The following is a 26142-nucleotide window of genomic DNA, read 5'->3' on the forward strand; positions in this document are numbered from 1 at the left end:
GAAGTTAATCACAGATATAAAGCTTTACTTCACTGCATAAGATGATTATCGAACTCACGAGTTACTAATACAAACTTAGTATATCGTTTATCTGATCGTTTGATCTATACTCTAGATACATCAGCCTAACACACTTAAGTCTAAATTCGCTTGCTTAGTTTGAAAATTAATATTTCTAATTTAAGTGGAATGCCTGCCATTTTTAATTTTTATAAAAAAAAAACTAATAAAAGTTATAAATTTTGATTTTCTCTGTCATATGGCCTAAACAAAATATAAGATAAACTTAGTACAATTCAATTAAGACACATTAATTAATTATGCGTAGACAGGTAATTAAGATATATTTTAACTTATGAGTTTAATCTCATAATTTTATTTGGCCTCACTTAATCATGTTTAACTAATTAACTTCAAAATAATAACAAAATAAAAGGCGAGACAAGACGCAATTCCCAAAAGGCTAGCCTTTTTTCCCAGTCGTCAGAGCCCAAAAGGCGTAAAAGCCTACAACAGGCCATCCCCTGGGCGGCACCGCTCGCAGTGAACGCTGCCTACTGCTTCCGCAGAGCGAATCAGGAAAATATGTTTGGTGGTCAGCTGGCATCATCATCCAAATTCGTGGTTTCTACTATGCGTTTCCCATTCTGGGACAATCAAAGCCTCACAAAACACCTCCATTATTTCCCATTCGGTGGGGACCTGAATCAAGGGATCTCCAACACATAGACGAGCTTCGTTGTTTGTTTGTCCATGGTTTCCCCTTCATTTCTTTCCAAGCTCCAGCAATTACCTTTCCTGCTTCCCTTCCCATATCTCGTAATCCTGTCCGCCATTTCCGAAAACATTAATCGGGTTTGTTATCCGTCAGTTTCCACTTAGTCGCCTCAGTCCTTCGAGGCCTCCAAGTATTACTGGTACTCAGAGGCAAATTGTCAAACAGTTGGTCACTTACCATGGAGAGCTCAGTTCTTCTTCATTGTGCGATTCTCGGGCGACCCAGGTTACCTGTCTTTCCTCATCGGCGGAGGAACCTTCATGGTTCTACGGGTTTGAACTGTTCGACATTTGGGCACGCGAAAGTTGTGCATAGAGATGTTGCCGGGGCGTCTTTATACTGTGCGAGACTGAAGAAGGGATGGGGAGAAACACGGCTGCAAAGGATCAAGAGTCTGAAGGCAAAAGGTATGGGTTCTGGGGAAAGACCGGAAGGCGAGGATCTCGATAAGCAGGAAGATACCCTTCAGGCCACGATTGAAAAAAGCAAGAAGGTTCTCGCTATGCAAACAAACTTACTGCAGCAGGTTTTTCTTTGTTGATCTTATGTATTCCTTTGTGGCGTGCTTGTCTTGACATTTGGTTTTCATTTATAGTTATCCTTGATGTTTGTCTAATTTTGATTGAACGTGGTTTTTGATTCTAACTGAACCATTGGCTAATTAAGTATCTACCTATTATATATAATGAAGCCGGAGAAGGGGTAAGTAAACTAATGAATGAGAAACCGAAGACGGGGTTTCTCAATTTTCTATTAATATAATTAGTGTGGCTTAATTAGTGGAAGATTGGAAAAAGTTCATGGTCTCTGACTGTCTCCCTCAAAAAGACACACCCATTGAAAAGATTATGTCTTTTAGGATGGATAACAGTTATAACCTTTCAGGAACAACATAATTCTTAAAACTAAAATTTTACATAACATGTCTTTTAAATTTAAACCAAAGGACATGTCTCTTAGAAATACAAGTATATATATTCACTCGCTCATTCCTTATAATATCTATCTATCTATCTATCAATGGAGTTTTTTTTTTTTTTTTAAAGAACCCCTTGTTTTAGACTTATCCTAAAATGTAGGTTATAATCGAGAATATCTTTATCAAATTGGTATGATGGCCCCTAGAAAAAGGTGTTAGTTCAGCCACTGCTTTAGAGGAACATCACAGGATGATTTATGATGTCTACATTTACCAAAAATTAGCAATTATTTTTCAACTGAAACAATCTGTTTTTTAGTTCAAATAAGTATTTGCATAGGACCAGTCAAAGCTTACTAATAAGCAGATGCAAAAGAAATAAAATATTAAAGTGGAATGAAGAATAATAAAGTTAAGCAAGAAGTTGAAACTGAAGCTAATGTCATCAAGGAATCTCACATTCTATGATGTAATAATCATCTAAGCCTCTAAGCTTGTCCTTCTCCTCAATGGCTCAACCCAGGATGCAATAATCATCTAAGCTTCTAAGCTTATCCTTCTCCTCAATGGTTCAACCCAGGATGTAATAATAATCTAAGCTTCTAAGCTTTTCCTTTTCCTCAATAGCTCAACCCAGGATGTAATAATCATCTAAGCTTCTAAGCTTGTCCTTCTCCTCAATCGCTCAACCCAATGTTCTCATAGGATATATAGTCTATGATAACTTTGGTCCTATTCCTTCTTTTGCTTTCTTTTGGATTTATTGATTAATCCTCCTTATTATTTGTTGTAATATTTGCAGGATAAATATTTAGTCACATATAAAATGGTTTATGAAGTATCCAAATAGACTTTTATTTTTGAGACAAAAAGACCATTTGTATTATATAAATTATGAAGAAATATCAAGACAGTGTTTAACCACTTAACATAAGCCTATGATTATTGATATCTATACTGGAAAATGGTGGAAGAAGTTTGAGAGGACGCAGAGTTTACAATCAAATGGTAGGAATTACAAAAAACAAGTTATTTTCAAGGAAAAAGTGTATGGTAGAAGAGATTAAATTGTGAAAAGTGAGGCTAATTCAATTTGGATAGATGGCTATTGCTATTCAAACACAACAAAGATATTCTAGAATACAACAAGAATAACAATTATTTCAAGTTTTAATCCCACTAACTACATGAATGTTAGTTTTTCAACCGTTTTTATTCATATATTGATTTTTCTAGGCGCAAATGGAAAGTCCTAAGCTAAAAAGGCTCATGATGATAGATTGGAGGTACCAAAGAAATCAAGACCAAGAAAGTTTGCTACAAGACTTTGCACATATACTTTAACAAGAAAAAATTCAACTTATATTTTGGCTAAACATAAAAAACAAAGAAGCCAGTTAGCAAAGTCAAAAGTCTTAAAAATTTGTACTAACAACTTAACACTAAAGACAAAAAGGGTATATATATATATATATATATATGTTAGCTAAAGCAAGGGGAAAAAAAGTGGAAGTCTAGCTCAGTAAAATGCATAAAACATGAAGATCAAAAGGTGTTAGTAAATAAGGGATGAAAAAAACGAGATGTGAATGAGTATTCGCCAAGCTACTTGATGAATATATAGAAACAATTATTATGTTGAGAGATTTTGATAATTTTAAAGAAGATACAAATTACATGTTTTGTAGACATATTTACCCCAAAATAATGAAGTCGCTGTCACAAGACGAGGAGGCCAAATTTTGGCCCAATTTTGCTGCAGATTTTGGTTGTTATTAATCGTTTTCTTTACTGCTTTTAATTGTAATTTCATTTTCCAGTTGGTAGTTAGTTAGTGTCAAAAGACCAGGAAAAACTTCCAATCTATTCTACATAGCAAAACCGAACACAAGATATATACAGAGAGGTTGCCAAGTTTAGGATATCTCCTAAGTTGGATACCTTCCTAAGTTAGCCTAAATGAGTTAGGCAACTCTCTAACTTAGCAATCTTCCTTAAACAAATTAGGAAGCTGCTTAAAATAAAAGATTCTAATCTACAATTTACAATCAAATAAAAGATTACAATTTACAATCAATCAACTAAGAAAAGGAAATAATATAACCAAGAAAAGGAAATAATATTAGGACAAATCAACTCATTTGCTAACACTCCCCCTCAAGATGGAGAGTGTATGTCATACATTCCCATCTTGCTGAGGATCTTGTGAAAAACACCACCCGATAAGCCTTTGGTAAAGAAATCAGCAAGCTGTCCACCAGTAGGAATGAAAGGAGTGCAAATTAAGCCATTGTCAAGCTTCTCTTTAATGAAGTGTCGATCCACCTCAACATGTTTAGTCCTATCATGTTGAACCGGGTTGTGAGCAATGTTAATGGCTGATTTGTTGTCACAATATAATCTCATAGGAGCTGTCCACCGAATCTGTAAGTCATCTAAAATAATCTTGAGCCATAATAACTGACAAATTCCCAATGCCATAGATCGAAACTCAGCTTCAGCACTAGACCTTGCCACCACATTTTGTTTCTTACTACGCCAAGTAACAAGATTGCCACCTAGAAATGTGCAATAACCGGAGGTGGACCGCCTATCAACAAGGGAACCAGCATAGTCGGCATCCGTATAGGCTTCCAAAGACATAGGGCCACCCGTCTTAAATAAAATACCTTTACCAGGAGCACTCTTAAGGTAATGAAGAATACGATGCACAGCTTTAAGATGACCCTCCTTTGGACTATGCATAAATTGACTTACTACTCCCACAGCATATGCAATATCCGGCCGAGTATGAGAGAGATAGATTAGCCTTCTTACTAACCGTTGGTAAGACTCTTTATCAACAGCACCTCCCTCCATGTCTTCACCAATTCGATGATTTTGCTCAATTGGAGTATCAAGAACCCTGCAGCCTAGCATACCGGTTTCTTGCAAGAGATCTAACACATATTTATGTTGAGAAATGAAAATACCTTTCTTAGACCTAGCCACTTCAATGCCCAAAAAATACTTTAGGTTCCCAAGCTCCTTTATTTCAAATTCTTGAGTCAAACACTCCTTCAAGGCTACAATTCCATCTTGATCATCACCTGTCACAATTATATCATCCACATACACTAGCAAAGCAGTTAGTTTACCAGTTGGAGAGTGGTGGATAAACAATGTGTGATCCCCTTGACTTTGCTTATAGCCCAAACCCAACATTACTTTGGCAAATCTCCCAAACCAAGCTCTTGGTGACTGTTTCAGTCCATAGAGAGCTTTGTTCAAGCGGCATGCTAAGTTTTTTCCTTGATTAGGAAACCCAAATCCAGGAGGAACCTCCATGTAAATCTCTTCCTCTAAGTCACCATGTAAAAATGCATTTTTAACATCATATTGATACAAAGGCCAGTTTGAAGTGGCTGCCAATGATAATAGAACCCGAACCGTGTTCATTTTGGCCACCGGAGCAAATGTTTCAAGATAATCCACGCCATATGTTTGGGTATAACCTTTGGCCACCAACCTAGCTTTGTACCTTTCTAGAGAGCCATCTAATTTGTATTTGACAGTGAAAACCCATCTACATCCCACTGGTTTCTTGCCTTTAGGAAGTTCTACCAGATTCCAAGTATGGTTCTTTTCAAGAGCATTCATCTCAACTCTCATGGCTTCCTTCCAATTCTCACTGCTTAAAGCTTCAGATAGGTTTTTTGGAATTGGTATGGAAGAGACATTGGTTAAGAAGGCCTTGTAAGCTGGGGACAGATTAGAATAACTGAGAAACAAGTGTAATGGATGCTGGGTGCAGGCTCGGGTTCCCTTCCTTAGGGCAATTGGGACATCTAGATCATCTAAATTGAGTGTAGATGGCTGATGGTCAACTGGAAGAGATGCTGGTGAAGTAGGTTTAGCTTTAGGAGAAGATGAAATAGAATTCTGGTGGGAGTCAGATGCTGGACTGCACTGATCAGGACTTAAGTTAGATAATTCAGCATGCTTAGATGGAAGTTCTGGGGCTTTTTTTCTTGTATACACTTTCAATGGTTTAGGATGTGACTGAATAGTTTCTCTTACATCAGTATTAGCACAATCCTGAGGATTAGGACAAGCTGAAAGAGTGGAGGAACATCTAGGACAAGTTGAAGAGGAACATGGAAGAGTAGGAAGATATAACTCCTTTGCATTTCCACCTAAGAAATCAGTCTCCCCATGAGTGTAGAAATTCTGGAAATATGACTGATCTTTCACAAATTTAACATCAGCTGAGACAAAGAATTTTTTGGATGGAGGATGGAAACATTTATAACCCTTTTGAGTAGGAGAATAGCCAACAAAGACACATTTGAGGGCCCTAGGATCCAATTTTCCCCTATGAGGAGAATGGTTATGAATAAAAACTAAGCTGCCAAACACTTTAGGACACAAATCTGTGGGAACAAAGTTTGGAAATCCTTGAGTAAGAAGCTGAATTGGACTTTTGAGACCAAGGTTTCTTGAAGGAAGCCTATTGATAAGATAAGCTGCAGTTAGAACAGTCTCTCCCCAATAGTGTTTAGGCACATTATTATGAAACAACAATGCTCTTGTAACGGTTAATAAGTGACCATTCTTCCTCTCAGCTAGCCCATTTTGCTGAGGAGTATAAACACATGATGATTCATGGATCACACCTCTCTCTTGAAAGAAATGGGAGAGAGTTTGATTGAAAAAATCCTTGGCATTGTCGGTTCTCACTCTTTTAATTTCAACACCAAATTGGTTTTTAATCATGGTGTAGAAATTTTGAAAAATGGAACAAACATCTGATTTGTTTTTAAGAAGGTATGACCACATTACACGGGTACAATCATCAACAAATAACACAAACCACCTTGCACCCGAAATGTTAGGGATAGGAGAAGGACCCCATATGTCACTATGAATTAAATTGAAAGGAAGAACACTTCGAGTATTATTAAGAGGAAATGAAGCTCTTTTATGCTTAGCAAATTGACAAATATCACATTGAAATTCCCTACTATCTAATCCCTTGAACAAAGAGGGATACATAGATTGAAGAACCACAAATGATGGATGCCCTAAGCGAAAATGATGAAGCCATAGGGTATCCTTATTGGATTTAGCTAAAAAAGACATAGGAGGAACATATTTCAGTTTACTAAATCCTTCAAGATAGTATAGCCCCTCTTTCACCTTAGCATGCCCAATCATCTTCCTCGAGTCCCTTTCCTGAAATTCACAAGAGGTTGGAGAGAAGATAGCAAGGCAATTAGCATCTTGAGTCAGTTTTTTAATAGAGATGAGGTTGGTGTAAAGTTTAGGAACATGAAGAACATCTCTTAGGATCAAATGATTGTTCACACTGATGTCCCCTATTCCAGCAACAGTAGTTAGGGATCCATCAGCCAGAACAATCTTTTTGGTGCTTGGACAAGGCTTATAGGATAGGAATTTTTGGGAGGAATAGGTCATATGGTCGGTGGCACCAGTGTTGAGAACCCAATCTGGTTTAAAACTTAAATCTGAAACTTTTAAGCTGGAAGAATTGAGAGTAATACCTGTGAGAGCAAGATTTGAAGAACTTGCTCCTAGTTCCTTCTCAAGTGAGCCTAATAGGGTCCTCAACTTCTCAATTTCTTCTTGTTTCAGCCCCATAAACTCAGCTTGTTCAATGCCTTTGCCTTCCACTTGTTGTCGGCCATTGATCTCTCCCGATCCCAGCTGACTGTTAGCCATATATGACTGCCCATTAGGCTTAGATTGTGGATGTTGTCCTCCTCTAATTGGTTTTCCATGGAGCTTCCAGCATTTATCAACTGTGTGCCTCGGTTTTTTGCAAAAAGTGCACCACAAATTATCTCTATCTGTGGTACTTCCATTTGAATCCACCTGTCTTCTATCTTCTTTAATCCACCTTCCACGACCAGCCCCCTTTATAGTGAGTAATGCTGATCCCTCTAACTGTGGATTCTCTAACATCACTCCTCTCCTACCTTCTTCCCCTCGAATAATAGCAATAACTTCATTTAAAGAAGGTAGGTCAGATTTACCTAGGATTTGGATCCTAACAGCATCATACTCCAAGTTTAGCCCAGCTAAGAAGTCATAGATCCGTTCTTTCTCCACAAATCTCTTTTGAATGACTGCATCCTCGCTGCACTTCATCTGGATGCACTGATAGTGATCCAATTCTTGCCACAAAATCTGCAACAGATTAGAGTACTCAGTAACAGATCGGTTGCCTTGTTTTGTTGCTGCCACTTTTGTTCTAATTTCATAAATCTGTGCAGCATCATTGATTTTGGAGTAGGTAGTCCTCATAGCATCCCATATCTCCTTAGCCGTAGTTAGAAACATTACGGTATCGCTAATCTTTGGATTCATAGCACTCCAAAGCCATGACATGATTAATGAGTCTTCTTCATCCCATGCAGCGTACGTGGGATCCTCCTTTTGAGGCCCGGTTCCCTCCAAGTGGCTCAATTTTCCCTTGCCTTTCAAGAAGGTCTTGATTAATTGAGACCACTTGAGATAATTTTTTCCGCTCAACCTATAAGCCGCTTGAATAATCGGAAGCTCTCCTCCAGTACTTATCCCATGGCTGGATCCCCCCGTAACAGCACCTGTGGCTGTGACTTCGGTCGTACCTTCCGATTCTCCAACGTCGCCCATACTATGGTTGGAAGGAAAAATGGATCAAGGTATCTCGGCTACAAACAATCACCGAAACCCTATGGCTCTGATACCATGTCAAAAGACCTAGGAAAAACTTCCAATCTAATCTACATAACAAAACCGAACACAAGATATATACAGAGAGGTTGCCAAGTTTAGGATATCTCCTAAGTTGGATACCTTCCTAAGTTAGCCTAAATGAGTTAGGCAACTCTCTAACTTAGCAATCTTCCTTAAACAAATTAGGAAGCTGCTTAAAATAAAAGATTCTAATCTACAATTTACAATCAAATAAAAGATTACAATTTACAATCAATCAACCAAGAAAAGGAAATAATATAACCAAGAAAAGAAATAATATCAGGACAAATCAACTCATTTGCTAACAGTTAGATAGTACAACCAGGTGTAAAGGTGACTAGAATAGGACAAAATAGTTGGTTATAGGAGAGGTGATATGCTGTGGCAGCACCCTAGAGCAAACTATATAAGCTTTGGGCTCCTCCTATAAGTGGTTATCGAAAATCAATCAAGAATCTGATTTCTTACTCTCTCTAAAACTTCTCTCTTTCTCTCTTATTCTCTTCTTCAATCTTTCCCATTCTTCTTCACTGTTCTTCAACAACCCCTTCTAATTCACACTGAATTAGAAGAGTTGCTATTGTCACAGCATAATTGTGACAGTTGGTATCCTAGCTTCGATCCCAGTAAGAAGCTTATCAAGGACGAGAGAGATGGCCGAAGGGACTCGCATGAAGAATATGGAGTCACAACTCCAGCAAGTTAATTTGGCCATGGGGGAGTTCCAAAATCGGGTGGACCGATTGGAATGAGGCTTCGAGAAGAACTATGATGCAATAGGGGGATTGGAACGGAGGCTCGATGGTGGATTAAATTAGATGAGAGAAGACATCAACCAGATGAGGGAGGAGATGAGAAACCAACTTCAACAGTTCATGTTGATGTTTACCCAATAAAATCAGGTAAGAATGGCCCTTGACTTTCCCCCTAAAACTAGAACAGAACCGATTTTACATAATGAAAGGGTGAACCAAGGAAATGGGACATCTGAAATTGAAGTAGAGCAGGAGGATGAGGTCGAAACGATGACAAGAAGGGGTTGGGAAGACTGGGTTAACCCACCTCAGCCGGGGTTCCTCATGCCACAGATGGAAATACCCGTGTTTGAAGGAACTAATCCCAGATGGTGGGTTAGGAAGTGTCAACGATTGTTTGAATGATATAATGTATCAGACGAGAAAAGGGTAGCTTTGGCTGCTGCCTACTTTGATGACATGATGGCTGCATGGTTCCAAGGATGGACCTAAATGAGGGGGAATTATATATGGGGGGAATTTATTGAAAAGCTATGTGAGAGATTCGGAGAAAGGAGCATGTTAGATACCATAGAAGTGTTCAATAAGTTAAGGCAAGTTGGGGACGTTGGGTCATACTTGAGAAGGTTCAAAGAGTTGAGGTTATTAATGAGCAACCATGACCCTCACTTGTTGGAAGCATGTTTTGTTTCTAGCTTCCTTAGCGGCCTTAATGAGGATTTGAGGCCTATGGTGAAGATGATAAGGCCACGAATAGTGGAGCAAGCAGCTGAGAGTGCCAAATTGCAGGAGTTGGTAGTTGAGGCCTTGATGAAAAAATAGAGGCAACAACAAAAGGTTGTCTCCATGGGAAATTGGCGGCAATGGGGTAGTAGCAAAGGGTTCAATAGAGAATCGATCAAGGGAAATGCAGGGAGAAGAAATTTTGGAGGTCCATATTCGGGGGGAAGGCCTAATGAAACCAAGAGGTAACTCGGTGTGTGTTACAAATGCGGGGATAAATACTATCTTGGGCACTAATGCAAACGCTAGTTGTTACTGTTAGAAGGACTAGAAGAGGAAGAATGAGAAGAGGTAGAAGGGTTTAGAGAAGCTGGAGGAGAGGACAATGGAGAGATATCTCACCATGCACTCAAAGGAATCACCAATAACAAGATAATCAAGGTTGAGGGCATGGTGAAGGAGGGCAGTTTGTCAATTCTTATTGATAGTGGAAGCATACATGGCTTCCTCAATGAGAGCATTGCCAAGAAACGCAGGTGTCCACTCATAGGCACACTGCCTATGAGTGTAACTGTTGCTAATGGAAACCGAGTATTGAGTAACTTGGCTTGCCTTGGATTCATGTGGGAAATGCAAGAAGAGAAATTTGAGGCAGATCTCAAGCTACTCCAACTAGGGGGGTGTGATGTTGTTTTAGGGGTAGATTGGATGAAGGGGGTGAGCCCCATAAGCTTTGACTTCAACCTGATGGAAGTGTCCTTTGAAAATGGGGGTAGAAGAATGACTCTTACAAGTGGGAAGGAGACTACTTCTTGCAAGATGATTACTGGTAAGAAGCTGCAAAGGGTCCTTAAAAGCAAGTGGAGTCAACTCACACAACTATTTTCTATTGTGGAAGTAGAAGAGAGGCCTAATGGAGAAGAGCTTGGGGAGCTACAATTAACTATTAGCTACCAGCAAGGTGGTCCTGACCAGGTATACATGCTTCCCCTTATTGATGAATTATCGGTAGAATTTAAGGACCTTTTTGTGAAACCAAATACCCTTCCTCCTAGTTGTGTCTTGGACCATTAACCTAAAACCAAATGTTGAGCCAATCAATATTAGATCCTACCATTATGCCCCTGTTCAAAAAACTGAAATTGAAAGAATGGTGAAATAAATGTTGAACCAATCATTTATTAGACCAAGCCAAAGTCCTTTTGCTTCCCCAATCCTTTTGGTAAAGAAAATGATGATTTTTGGCCTTTTTGTGTAGATTATCGCCAACTTAACACCTTGACCATTAAGGATAAATTCCCCATACCCCTTGTGGAAGACCTAATGGATGAGTTACACCAAGCCAAATTCTTTTCCAAACTTGACTTGCGCTTGGGTTACCATCAAATTAGGATGAAGCCTGAGGATATCCACAAAATTACCTTCGAACCCACCATGGCCATTTTGAGTTCTTGGTGATGCCCTTTGGGCTCACCAATGCCCCGACCACCTTTTAGTCCCTAATGAACCAAATATTTGAGCCCTACCTAAAAAAATTCATACTTGTGTTCTTTGACGATATCCTTGTCTATAGCCCAACTTTGGACCACTTAAGAACCACCTTTGAGGTCCTTAGAAGCAACCGATTTTCATCAAAAGGTCTAAGTGTGCATTTGGTCAGAACCAGGTAGAATACTTGGGGCACTTAATATCGGGGGAAGGGGTCAGTACTGACCCAAGGAAGGTGGAGGCTATGTTGAATTGCCTAGAGCAAAAAAATATCTTAAGACTTTTAAAGAAGATGATACTAAGGCCTTTGCACTATAAAGCAAAAAAGTGTCTTAAGACTCAAAAGAAGATGATTCCAAGTATTTTTTTGGTTACAGTTGGATTAAATTTAGAATTTGCCCTAAACCTTTATCAGATTGTTCTAATAATGGTGTCCTGGTATATGTTATTTTTAAATGATATTGTCTTGATGGATGAGGGAAAAAAACATGAATGCCAAGCTTGAGTGATCAAGTATTTTAGAATCCTAATATTTCATGTTGAGCAGGTAGAAAATTGAATCTATGAAAAATAAGTTTAGTAAAGATGGAAATATATATGATGTTGTGGTGGGGCTTGAATATTGTGCATTCTAACAAAAGTTCAGTTCAGGTCTGGCCTAAGCCACTAGGTGTCCTTGAGAGAGAGAGAGAGAGAGAGAGAGAGAGAGAGAGACAGTTTATTTCCATAATTAATCAGGGAATCAAAATTTTACATCTCATTCTCAGGCATTATTGTTTTGTCATCTTATCTGTTTGCTCTTCATGTAGTGTTGAAATAATGCACTTAAACATCCCTATCCCATTGCAGATTGCTGAAAGAAGGAAACTAGTTTCATCTATCAGAAGTAGTACTATTGAACCTGAAAGTGGTGAGGTTCCTTACAAAGAGAGGATGAGCTCTTTTCCAGGTGAAGATACTCCTTCAGATGCCAGTGAGGATGCTAATGAGGATTATGCTGGTACTGTTTTATCTAGCAGCAAGGTTAACTTGACAGTAAATGATTCACGGTTAACCCTACCTCCTGGTACTAGTGAAGTTACAAAACAACCTGAAAAGAATGTGTCTCATGGAAGAACATCACTGGATGTGGATTCCCACAGACAGTTTAAAGACAGAACTTCAGAAACAGTTTGGTCTGATGAGCTGCCTTCCTTTCTTTCATCTACAACATCTACTCTAAAAGATGAAGAGGATGAAGATTTGCAAGAATCAAGTTTAAAGGATGTGAATGATGAAACAGATATGCCTATGAGTGAAGACGAGAAGCCCCCTCCTTTGGCTGGGGCCAATGTTATGAATGTGATATTAGTAGCTGCAGAATGTGCTCCTTGGTCGAAAACAGGTAATTAGCCAGAATCTTAATGGCAATGAATAATCCAAGAATTTTACCCCATTAAATGTGAGAGATTTTCTTTGGGATACGTCTGAATTTTTAGTTGTGAACATACTTGTGCAATAACTTGGCCGTGTTTTACTGCTGTAAAATTCTGTTCACCTATAGAAAAACAGTTGTAGATAAAATCTTAGTACACCCTGTTCACATTCATGTTGTAGTAACTAAAATCATACAAAAGAGACAGCTAATGACCACTATAGCTAGCATTTGAACTAAGAAATTTCTCTGTTATGTGTCATTTAGTTGAGTTATATATGAAGTTGACTTGAGAGGTAGTACCAAAATATGTTGGTGGAATAAGTCATTCATCTTTTCTTTAGTGTAAAGCAGAGTCTAACAGGCTGTGCTTGCCTGAACTCCATATTCTCAAGTAGACTTACATTTAGACTCGTTAGAATTGGTGTTGTACATATATAATATATATGCTGGAGAGTGTTGTACATATATATTAGAAAGATATGTTGTCTCATAGTTGTACCTTGTAGATTAGTGTGTGTGTGTATGCCTCGTTGTGAATAAAAATTACCTGAAAACTTTTCTCCTCTCAAAGCAATATGGTATCAGAGCCACTTGACAAACCCTAACCCTAGTTCCAGCTGCCGCCGTCATTGCCGCCACTACCACCGGTTACTCTGTCAGCTACCACTGCCCAACATTGGTCTCGTACATCTCTCCAGCTGACTTGATTCCTGGTGACATCTCGCGCATCTGTAGTCGCATCTCTCAGATTTGGTGCGCGTCTTTCTCCTCAATCGGTGACTCTCAGATCTCTCTCTCTTTTCCAGACGACCCTCATCTTACAATTCTCAAGTCTCTCAGATCTCTCTTGGTGAACTCGACGAGATCCTATTTCGATCTATTGTCACTGCCATTTCTCCTTCTGTCACCATCGACCACTTCCGTCATCGTTAGCCACTTGAACCAGCTTTGGGCTTTATAGTTTTAGATCTGGTTTGCAGCGCCATCTAGTTTCAAATCTGGGTTTTGCAGTTTCAAATTTGGTTTGCAGCAGCTTCAGATTTGTTTTGGGTCATCAGGTTTAGATCTGGTTCACAATGCTTTGGTTTGTAAGATTTTGATTCAAATTGGGGTTGTGCAATTGTTGGTTGGGCTTTGGTTTTGTGCTATGGCCTCTTCAAATCCTAGAGTGGTGAGTTCCTCTTTGACTATGACCGTTCTTGTACCTGTATCGTCTTTTTCTAGTATTACAGCCATTACCACTGAAAAATTGAATGGTAAGAATTATATGTCACGGTTAGCATTTGTTTGAATGTGGTTTTGCGGGCATGGTGTTAGTGACCATTTGACTATGAAGCTTTGTGACATCGCTGAAGCAGATAGGATTGTATGGGATTGCATAGATGCACAATTGGTTACATTGTTGTGTAGTCAATAGATGTTGATTTAATCTCCTTATTTCATGTCTATGAGAATTCTTTCAATAGTTGGTCTCATGCTCAATAGCTATATACTAATGATATTGTGCGTTTATACGATATTATTAGTAATTTATTCTGTATTCAGAAGGGGGACTCAGATGTGCCTAATTACTTGGGTCGTATTTAATCTACTGTGACAGATTTTAATGTTACGCTCCTTGTTATAGCCAATCTCACTGAGCAGAAGAATCAAAGAGACAAAGTTGTTTATGGTGCTTACCCTCGTAGGCCTTGGGCTTGATATGGAGAGTGTTTGCACTCAAATCTTGAGTAGTCTCACTATACCTACCATGGAAGAGGTGTTTGCCCAGATCCTTCGTAGTACACAAACATTTTTTGAGGTTTCAATTGGAGAGCAATCTATACTTGCTTCTCAAACTCTTGGATCTTCCTCTGAGATTTGACCTAGAGATGGTCGTGGTAGAGGTGTTGGGCGTGGCTGCAACTGTAAGCGCCTTTATTGTAATTACCATCGTCACCCTGGTCATTATAAGGATACATGTTATGCACTCCATGGTTGCCCTCCCAAGGCTAATGTTGCAATTCTTGAGGGTGCTAGCTTTTACATATACAATCGCTGTTGAGGAGTTGGTTGAGTATCGTCAGTTTCAAGCAACTTGGTAGGCCTCATCCCCCGTAGCTTCTATTGCCCAAGGATCTCTTTTTTCTGCTCAGTCACCCACTGGTACTCCTCATATATGTCTTATTCATGCTCAACTTAGTCCTTGGATTCTTGATTCTGCTGCTTCAGACCATATTTCTGGTAATAAATCTGTATTCTCTCATTTTGATTCCTCTGCTTCCCTTCCTCCTATCACTATGGCTGATGGGTCTAAAACCTTTTTCATGGTATCAATAGGGTTGATCCTCTTCTGTCTATTTCTCTTAATTTTGTTTTACATGTTCCTAGTTGCCCATATAGTCTCAGTCGTCTCACTTATTCTTTGAATTGTCGTGTCATCTTTGATTTTGATTCTGTTCTTGTGTAGGATCGAGGTACGGGACAGATTATTGGCACCAGACGTGAGTTTGAGGGACTTTACCATCTTGCCCTACCGTTATCTATGGCATCTGCTTGTGCTACTACAGGGGCATCTCCTCTTCAGTTTAATTCTTGGCTTGGTCATCCTCATTTATCTACTCGACAAATGATACTTTCACTGTCTCTATTAACTGTTCTAGAATGCAAGTCTTGTTAGTTAGGAAAACATGTTCGTTCTTATTCTAGTCGTCTTAATAAACGAGCTGATGCTCCTTTTGATCTTGTACATTCTAACATTTGGGGTCCTAGTAGAGTCAGGTCTAAACAAGGTTTCTCCTATTTTGTTACATTCATTGATGATCATTGTAGTTGTACTTGGCTTTAATTAATGAAAGATTGTATTGAATTGCAATCTTTATTCACTTCCTTTTATAATGAAATTTCTACTCAATTTGGTCGTGCCATTCGGATCATTCGCAGTGATAATGCCAAGGAATTTTGTTCTCATGCATTTCAGGTTTTTCTCTCATCTCGGAGTATTGTTCATAAGTTCTTGTCCTTATATTCCGCAACAAAATGGGGTGGTTGAACATAAAAATCATCATCTCATTGAGATTACTCGGACGCTTCTCCTTTACATGCATGTTTCTATTGTTTTTTGGGAGGTTGCTTCTCACTTTTGGTTATCTGATCAACTCAATGCCATCCACTATTTTGAATGGGGCCATTCCACATACTTTACTTTTTCCTTATGATCCCATCTATCCTATCCCCCCTCATGTCTTTGGATCAACTTGTTTTGTCCATCTTCTTTCCCTTGGTTGTGATAGATTGTCTCCTCGCTCGATCAAGTGTGTGTTTCTAGGCCACTCTTGTTATCAGAAGGGATACAAGTGTTATTTCCCTTAACTTGGTAGATACTCTCTCTTCTGATGTCACATTCTTTAAGTCTACACTTTTTTTCTCTTCTTCGTTTGATGGGTATTCCTCCCTTCATGAGGTTCTTTCTATCCCTTTTTTTCCTCCTCTGGTCCTAGTACCTATTCTTGTTCCTCTTCAAACTTATCGATGTCGTTCTAAGTCTCCATCAGTGCCTTCAGCTCCAGCTCCTCCTATTGCTGATGATGATATTCCTTCAGACTCGTGTCTTCCTCCAGCTGGTGCCATTATTCCATCTCCCTTCGACTCTGCCTAAGCTCCTGTTCGCTGTGGTACACGTTCCACTCGAAATTCTCATCCCATTTATACTTTTGTGAGCTATCACAATTTGTCACCTGTTTATTCTACTTTTGTATTTGCTCTCTCTTTTGTTTCTATTCTTAAGACAGATGTCGAAGCTCTTTCTCACCCTTGGTGGCAACATGCTATGGATGAGGAGATGTCTGCCTTGCTAGCTAATGAGACGTGAGATCCAGTTCGTCTCCCTCCGAGGAAGTCTACTGTTGATTGTTAGTGGGTGTTTACTGTTAAGGTTGGTCTAGATGGCTCTACTAATCGTATGAAGGCTCAGTTTGTTGCTAAGGGTTATACTCAAATTTTTGGCCTGGATTATGGTGATACATTCTCTCCCATGTGTCACATTCCTAGGGGTAGTTTGGTCCATACCCGAAATTTTGATAAGCTATATCGAGGTGTACCAAAGTTGTTACCGGCTGTGCTAAGTAGGAGTAACTTCTAGAAGGGCCCTTAACCTACTATAAATATGTAAAGGGGCTATGCCCCAAGATATGATTGAGAAAAGATTATGATTCTCTCTCTCTCTCTCTCTCTCTCTCGTTGTCTCAGAATTCCCTCTCAGAATTCTGCTACTGCCTTTGTCAATTCCTCCAGTATTGACACTGAGGCTAAGATTGCTTTTGTTCGTGTTTTTCTTGCTATGGTCGCTATTTAGCAGTGGCCTCTTTATCAATTGGATATTAAAAATGCTTTTCTTCATAGCAACCTTCAAGAGGAAGTGTATATGGAGCAACCTCCCAAGTTTGTTGCTTAGGGAGAGTCTGGATTGGTATGTTGCCTGAAGAAGTCCTTATATGGCCTAAAGCAATCTCCTCGGTGTTGGTTTGGTTGCTTTAGTTCTGTCATCAAGTCTTTTGATATGAGTAGAAGTGAAGCTAATCATTTTGTTTTCTATCGACATTCTCCTAGTAGAGTCATATTATTGGTGGTGTATGTAGATGACATTGTTATTACAAGAGATGATGAGGTTGGTATTGAGCAGTTGAAGACTCATTGGCATTCTCATTTTCAAACTAAGGATTTGGGCTCGTTGAAGTATTTTCTTGGCATTGAGGTAGCTCAATCTGCCCATGGTGTGTGCATATCTCAAAGGAAGTATGCCTTGGATATTTTGGTAGAGACTGGTATGCTTGATTTCCGGCCTATAAATACTTCTATGAATCCTAATGTTAAGTTTGTACCAGGACAGGGGAAGCCATTGGAGGATCCTTGGTGGTATAGAAGATTGGTTGAGAAGCTTAATTACCTCACCATTACACGGCCATACATCTCTTTTGTTGTTACTGTGGTAAGTCAATTCTTGGACTCCCCTTGTGATAGTCACTAGCATGCTTTAGTGCGTATCTTGAGATACATTAAAAGTGCTCCTGGTAAAGGCTTGTTATTTGAGAACAAGTGACATAAGCAGGTTGTTGGATATACTGATGCAGATTGGGCTAGTTGTCCTACAGATAGGCACTCTACCTCGGGTTATTGTATCCTGGTTAGAGGAAATTTGGTATCTTGGAAGAGGAAGAAACAAAGTGTTGTGACTAGATCTATCGCAAAAGTGGAATGTCTGGCCATGGCTTTAGTCACATATGAGTTGATTTGGCTCAAACAACTTCTTAAGAAGCTAAAATTTGGAGATTCAGGGCCTTTGCATCTTATTTGTGATAATCAGACAGGCTCTTCATATTGTCTCTAATCTAGTTTTTCATGAATGGACCAAACATATAGAGATAGGCTGTCATTTTTGTGAGACAGAAGTTGATTTCTAAAGAGATTAATACCTCATTTGTTGGCTCTAATGACTAGCTGGTTGATCTTCTTACCAAAGCATTATGGGGTCTACGACTTGCCTACATTTGTACCAAGTTAGGCACATATAATATATATGCTCTTACTTGAGGAGAAGTGTTAGAACTGGTGTTGTACATATATAATATATATATATATATGCTGGAGAGTGTTGTGCATATATATTAGAAAGATATGTTGTCCCATGGTTGTCCCTTGTAGATTGGTGTGTGTGTATATATATATACACCTCATTGTGAATAAAAATTATCTGAAAACTTTTCTCCTCTCAAAACACAAAAAGACTTAACATGAGGATATAATTTAATTTAATCTTCCTCAAATTCTCTTAGAGATGACTAGAAATTGAGCTGCATCACCAAGTAGTAAAAATGCCTTGTGAAGTATTGTACTAGGTGGATGGGAAAATGGAAGCAAAAGAAGAGAGAGCAAAAAATGGAGGAAGCAAACAAGACCAACATCAAACAAAATGAAATTGGTAAATAGATGTTTTCTTTTCTTATGCTTTTTCTTGAAAGCCCCAAATTGGTGCATCCCTTGTCTAAGGTAATTGTGTGCAGATTTGCAACTCCTTTTATATTAGATATGGCATGGATTGAAATTCTACTAGCTTCTTCCTTGCATGCTGTCCTTCATTATCCAATTATCTTTTTACTTTCTAAAAGAGTAATGATAATAACAATAATAATTTATTTTCTTGGTTTGCTAAGCATTAGACCATGCATGATAATAAAACTCAAAAGAAAAAACAAAGACACACACCAAGCTTTAATCTTGGTAGGTGGGGTCAATTACATAAGTTATAGCTTACCAATGATCTTTATTGGTGATTGTATTTTCTATAAGATCATTATTTCTCATGTCATGTCTAAGATTTTTCACTATTTTTTTTTTGGGGGGGGGGTCTCTCGTGATCTCTCTTACTACAAATTTTTTCCAATCCATGTTCTCTATTCACAAGAGCATTTATTGGTTGTCTTCTCACATGTCTAAACCATTTTACTTGTTAGGACCCAAGCTTGGATAGGGATAGGAGTTGTGTTAGGTAGCCCACAACCAGTATAAAACTCATTGGATTAAACAAGCACAAATTCTAGACAAATGAAAAATTGTTGGGGCATATAACCCTTACAACACACTACACTACTTGCATGTATGGACAATGAGGCGCTGCACCGATGCTCAAATGTAGTTTTAAATTTGCAAGGGCTCTCACAATTTCATGGACATATGTGAGTAAAGAAGTTAGTCCAATATCAAAGATTAAGGATTGGAACATGGAATATCAGGACTTTTGTAGATGTGATGATTAGGAGAAAAATTAATATTTTACATATATTGGTATGTAACTGTCAATACATTTTGTGCCTAACAATACAGCTGGTGTTTAGCCATGCAATAAAACTTTTCTTTTAGTTTTAAAGGGATGTTACAATCGTATAAACTCTAGAAGCACTTTTCCACTAACAAAAACGACGACAACAACAAAGGCTAATTATAAAATTATGGGGAAAATAAAAAAAGATCCATCAACAATAGATACATTTCCAATTAAACCTATAGGCTTCAGACTAGTTTGAAAACGAGCTATGACAACCATGGTCAAGGCTTGCTAAAATAAGAGCTTGAATGCCAGTTATGTGCTCCATTGAAGAACCAATTGCCCACATTCTTCAAGAATTAGAAAGAGCCTCTTTCTTAAAAGTCTCCCTTTATATCTGTGTATACTTCTGCAGAATCTAGTCTCTCTTACCCCTGTTCCTTTATTTATTTGTTACATTTATTTTTGTTTTTTCTCTGTGTTGGCATGTCTACATATGTATATCTGTCTGTGGGTTTTTGTGCAAAGATGCATACTGATATGTGCTGTTTGGCATTTAATTAAGACACTGACTCGTAGCAGTTCTTTAGGTGGGCTTGGTGATGTTGCTGGAGCTTTACCGAAGGCACTGGCTCGGCGTGGACACAGGGTTATGGTAACTTAATTTCTTCTTATAAGCATGGCTTTATGTTGAAGTACCTTATTGAACACTGGTTGTTGCTAATGTGCAGAACCTATATTTTGAAATTTCAGCCTTTGAGATTGAACTGAGCTGAATTAAACTAGATTTTGTCTACTTTATTCGTTATGTTTAGTCAAGTTGAATGTGCTATATAAATAGTTACATATTTCTTTCTTATGGAAAAAAGTAAAAGAATTTTTTTTTGTCATTTATCAAAATGACAGGAATGATATAAAGAATATTAACAGGCCTGCACTTAACATTTTAGTCGCTAAAGGAGCAATTAATATTTTTGGGACCAATTAAGGACATTAGTATTATCTTTTTGTTGAGATGTTAACAGTGTTATTCTTGTGTATTTATTATTTTTTTCTTTTAACTCTTAGGTTGTGGCACCTCGATATGGTAATTATGCTGAACCCCAAGATACCGGTGTTAGGAAAATGTATAAAGTTGACGGACAGGTAACAAGTGTAGCAGTATATATAGATGTAACTAGTTTGTTATTGGTGTATGATTCATATAGCCATAGACTCATTGCTTCCTTATTCTCTAAATCTGCAGGATCTGGAGGTGTTATACTTCCAAGCTTTTATTGATGGTGTAGATTTTGTTTTTATTGACAGTCCTATGTTTCGGCATATAGAAAATAACATATATGGAGGAAAGCGTGAGGTAAGATTCATCTTCTTGTGTTATCTTTAGTTAGTCTATCTTAGGGATAAGCTGACCACTTTTTTTTACTCTCATTTCTATATACACACTTCATATGCCTTAATGCATTTTGGTCATTGGTACTTTGCATCAGGTTTTTTTTTTTTCTCAGAATTTTAGTAACTTCTTTGTCCTTTTTTTTCTGTTGTTCGCCTAATTTCTCACAATTTAAGCATATGAAAAATCCCTACTATCAAATAACAGTTGTTGTGATGAGTTGTTCCATGCATACCTTGTCTTAACTCTCTGTTTGGTAGACAGTTAGCATCTTTGACAGTCAGATACATGCCCAGATATCCTGTTGGATTGGCTGTTCCTAATTTTCAGCCATTTCCTTCTTAACTTTGCAGGATATTTTGAAACGCATGGTCTTGTTTTGCAAAGCAGCTATTGAGGTATGTCCTTAAATTAGGTTGCAATGGACACGACAACAACATATCAAGCCTTAACCCAACAAAGTGGGGTCAGCTATGTAAATTCTAGCTCGTCAATCATGTCTATATATGGCTTTATTGTTTGTAAGACCCTATCAATTCAGATGACACTTAATAGTCTCATGTCTGAGGCACAAAGATACAACTAATTTGAAGATTTTAAATACTTGTGTCATCTATTTAGTGCAAAAATTGTGTTTATAAACTAGTGTGAATGCTTTTTTATACATAGATGAGAGTTTTATGCATAGTTTCCTAGCCTGTACCCAACTACTCATGGTAGACGCATATCTATATTTATGTCTCAAGTCTTATGCACAAGTAGTTCACCAATTTAGAGAAATCCATTTTAGCTTCTAGTGAACCAGCTAGTCATAGTTTATTTTACACATGCACAGGAAAAACTCAAATAAAAACAAAAAATAAACTCAGTCAAGTCCAGATATAAGTAGCTCAGTCATTAAAGGGAGCCACTTGTATTTGAGAAATGTTAGGGACTGGACTTCTAGATGCTCCTACAAATGTTTTTAATCATTATGTGATGCCTCTTAGTTTAGAAAGGAATTTGTTTATCTCAAATATTTCAACATCCATTCTACCAATGACTTAAGATGTGAATCTCTTAACTGGACCCTTAGCCAACATTCTTTGATTGCAAATTATCTACCTTCTGGCTTGGCATATTTCTGAAGCAATGCAGCATGTGTGACTAACATAAAGTTTTCAACTGGCAATTTTTGACACCATAGATTCAGTGAGAAAGCTTTGAATATGGTTCTACAGATATAAAATACAATTTCCATTGTTTTGCAATTTGTGATGGAAACATTTAGATAACAGATAAACTAATTTTAATATGCACAAAAACGCATATGAATAGCTCACTATAATTTATATAACCATGTTTTCTCCATATTCATGTCTACTTACAGATGAATGTGTTAGTATTATTTTGTCTCTGCATTTTACCCATGTCCATGTACATGCAGTCTATATTGCTTTATTCTCTACTGCATTCTTTGTATTTTCCTATGAATGCAAATATTATATAAAATGAGTATTGGTGACTTCCAGGTTCCTTGGTATGTTCCATGTGGAGGGGTCTGCTATGGGGATGGAAATTTGGTTTTTGTTGCCAATGATTGGCACACTGCATTATTACCAGTTTATTTAAAGGCATATTATCGTGATCATGGATTAATGAAATATACGAGGTCCATCCTTGTGATTCATAATATAGCTCACCAGGTATGTTTCCTCTATTCCTTGATTGATTGTAATACTAGTAAATTCTGAACATGGAGTTGGCCTTCTCTAGCCAAGCAACTTTTTGAACATGCTGTGGGTTGAAGGTGAGATAAAGGCATGAAATGGACAGTTTGAAATTGATCCACACATGCACACACCCTGCCGCCACCACCAACACCAACATTAAGCTTTAATTGACTATGTGTGGTGATCACATGCACAAACTAGGACATAATTATCAGGGATTGTAAGTATGCTGTATGTTGGAATTGTTTGTGCTCATACTGTTTGTCTTTAGCTCTACCTTTGTATTCTGTGCTTGAGTAGGATGAGTTGCTATTTTATTGGCTTGCCAGGCTTGTTAAGACATTTCACAGGATGGGACATCTATTTCTCTCATCATGCTCCTGTAAAAGGCTGGCAGAAGGAATGTCCTGGTCATCTTTCTTATAGCTTGTGTTGTCCATATTCTCTTGATCAAACTGAGAGATGCTTTTACATGAAGTTCGTTCAAAACAAAGATTCCCAGCCATACATTATTCCCATGCCCTAATCTTGACCATTTTATCATTTAAGATGTTTTCATCAATAAATATCTATCAGTTCCAAGACACAAGTTACCACACAAGAATCAAAAGCATAGTTAATGATCGTGAAGTTATGTTCTAAACTTGTCATAAGATATCATCCAATTGCTTGACCTCGTGTCCTCTACAAAATGTCTGTATATAACATTCACGTCAATCTACTTTCATTTCATGGACATATTATCTTTATCTGGTTGCTTCAAAATTCTACTCAATTATCCGTGATTTTGTAGTAGTGATAATATGAATACATGTCTGGGGATGCAGTAAAGCATATATTAATTTCTTTCTTTTGGAAAGTTAAACTAGTCCTGTATAATAAATCAAATAACACCCATTTTTTTCTTTTAGCCACTGTCATATATATCCATTGTCCTCATTTTTTTGCTTTAAATAATCTGCATGTTGCATGCAGGGTCGTGGTCCCGTGGATGATTTTTCTTATGTGCATCTTCCTGAAAACTACTTGGACCTTTTTAAAATGTATGATCCTGTGGGAGGTGAGCACTTCAATATCTTTGCAGCTGGTCTAAAGACAGCAGATCGTGTTGTTACAGTGAGTCACGGATATTCCTGGGAGTTGAGAACTCCTGAAGGTGGTTGGGGTCTGCATGGGATAATTAATGAGAATGACTGGAAACTGAAGGGGATTGTCAATGGCATCGATGCAAAAGAGTGGAACCCACAGTTTGATGTTCACCTAAAATCTGATGGTTACACTAACTATTCCCTAGAGACCCTTCAGGAAGGCAAGGCACAATGCAAGAAAGCATTACAGAAAGAACTTGGTTTACCTATTCGTGATGATGTCCCATTAATTGGTTTCATAGGGAGGCTGGATCACCAAAAAGGTGTTGATCTAATAGCAGAGGCAGTTCCTTGGCTGATGGGCCAGGATGTGCAATTGGTCATGTTGGGCACAGGGAGGCCTGACCTGGAACAGATGCTCAGGCAATTCGAGGCTCAATACAATGACAAAATTCGAGGATGGGTTGGATTCTCAGTGAAGACAGCTCACCGGATAACTGCTGGTTCTGATATTCTACTGATGCCTTCGAGATTTGAGCCTTGTGGACTGAACCAGCTCTACGCAATGAGCTATGGGACTGTTCCAGTTGTTCATGCTGTGGGTGGCCTCCGAGATACTGTGCAGCCTTTTGATCCTTATAATGAGTCAGGGTTTGGGTGGACATTTGATAGGGCTGAGTCTGGTAAGCTAATCCATGCATTGGGGAACTGCTTGCTAACATATAGGGAGTATAAGAAGAGTTGGGAAGGAATCCAGAGGCGTGGAATGATGCAAGACCTTAGCTGGGACCATGCTGCTGAGAAATATGAAGAAGTCCTTGTAGCTGCTAAGTACCAATGGTGAGCATCCAATATGTATGATTCTGTCTCTGGTGTCACTAGCTGCATAGGTTGTTATTTCAGAGTAAATACATGTTGGGTTGGGTGAGTTCTCCTGCCAAGGAAAGAAGAAACTATTGTAATTGCTGGGTTTATATATGTACATGAATCAAGAAGCTGCTTTCTTGGTTTTCTCCAGCCTAGTAATTCATGCTGAACTCCTCTATATCCATTTTCTAGTCCAGTGACTATATATATGGGAGTGTATCAGAAATAAGATCGGTCACAATTCTCCTGTTGTTTCTTGCTCTGCTTATGACAATAGAGAGATCATGTAGAGTGATCTTCCGCATTTTCTAGTTGTTTCTTGGTAAAATTGTATCTTTGGAACTTTGCTGCTATTCTGATATCAACTGAAATTGTCACCTTATTTCCGTGAGTCCTGCCTCCATGTTTGCATCTCTTTGACCTTCTTGACATGCAATGCAATGCAAATTTTCATTTATTTATTTATTTGGAATTTGTTTCTTTTTTTCCGCAAAATCCAACTGCAGCCTAATATATGTGTACTGCAATGCATGATATCCCAGTTGGACATCAAGCTCTCAAACAAAATTCTGGGGGGGTTGCCAATTTCAGGCGAAGTTTTTCGCTGATGACTTCTGAAAAATGCTATTGGTGACTATAGCATAGATTATATTATATATTTAAAATATGATGAGACGACGTGAATGGTGAGACGCATAATTAAAATATCCTCACTCAATACGATAAGACGGCACAAGACATTGAGGCATAGTGAGATGAAGTGATGAAACGCGAGAGATATTTTTATCATTTATGATATATTATGTAATCTATGATATATCTAATAGAGTACTTATAACATAGTCCATAACTTTTTACGTCGACGTTTCAAAATCTGCAGGGAATACCAAAATAAAAAATCAGGGGAACATTTTGACTTAATTTTTTCGCCAGAAAATTCATATAGGTTTAACGAAGATAATGCAGCCAAACCCAAATCTCCCAAAACTAATTCTAGACCCATTCCTAATTCTTAGAATTTAATTTAGCCTTATTAAAATTAACTCATAATTATTTAAAATCTCAACTCTAATACCAATTCTGTCCCCCAAGGCAAAAAAGGGATCCATGAACCCCGGTAAAATACTGGCTTACTAGGATGATCAAGCAGACCTTGTCCATTGTGCCATCAAAATCCATTCTAATTGCCAACAATTAGAACAGAAAAAACTGAGAATATATGAATAAGAGTCTATCCACGCAATAATACTAAGAAGTGTATGAATGCCTCAGGTGGACTCGGTTCGTCGATTCTACGAGATAGTTAAATATATAGTAGTAGTAGTAGTAATAATAATAATAATAATAATTCTTTAACACTTTAAATCTTAGCGATCATGGCAGGATCGCAACCGTGTACTGCTCTTCCGTTCAGCTTTGACACTGGAAGTGTAATACAATAGAGGTTACAGTGAGTCCCAGA

At 38.1% G+C, this 26142-nt stretch overlaps 1 protein-coding gene across 2 annotated transcripts; it reads left to right on the plus strand.

The window, feature by feature from the left end:
- The first annotated feature begins 481 nt into the window (after positions 1–481).
- On the plus strand, positions 482–25145 carry LOC127803483 (granule-bound starch synthase 2, chloroplastic/amyloplastic). Of its 2 annotated transcripts, none has more exons than XM_052339729.1 (8): positions 482–1271; positions 12254–12788; positions 20211–20275; positions 20689–20766; positions 20867–20977; positions 21367–21411; positions 22525–22698; positions 23701–25145. In XM_052339729.1, the coding sequence occupies exons 1-8, from the start codon at positions 957–959 to the stop codon at positions 24655–24657; spliced, it is 2280 nt and encodes a 759-aa protein (XP_052195689.1). In that variant the 5' UTR covers positions 482–956; the 3' UTR covers positions 24658–25145. The 2 variants fall into 2 exon arrangements, with proteins under 2 accessions (XP_052195689.1, XP_052195688.1); XM_052339728.1 differs by having other exon boundaries at positions 483–1304.
- Positions 25146–26142: the final 997 nt, after the last annotated feature.

This window comes from Diospyros lotus, chromosome 6, assembly GCF_014633365.1.
Source record: "Diospyros lotus cultivar Yz01 chromosome 6, ASM1463336v1, whole genome shotgun sequence".
NCBI classification, from domain to species: Eukaryota; Viridiplantae; Streptophyta; class Magnoliopsida; order Ericales; family Ebenaceae; genus Diospyros; species Diospyros lotus.

Excerpts from the sequence above, each read along its gene's own strand:
- LOC127803483 (XM_052339728.1), top strand. The coding sequence starts at position 957 with ATGGAGAGCTCAGTTCTTCTTCATTGTGCGATTCTCGGGCGACCCAGG. Across the intron at positions 1,305-12,253 it reads AAACAAACTTACTGCAGCAG|ATTGCTGAAAGAAGGAAACT; the intron begins GTTTTTCTTTGT and ends ATCCCATTGCAG. Across the intron at positions 20,767-20,866 it reads TGTATAAAGTTGACGGACAG|GATCTGGAGGTGTTATACTT; the intron begins GTAACAAGTGTA and ends CTAAATCTGCAG.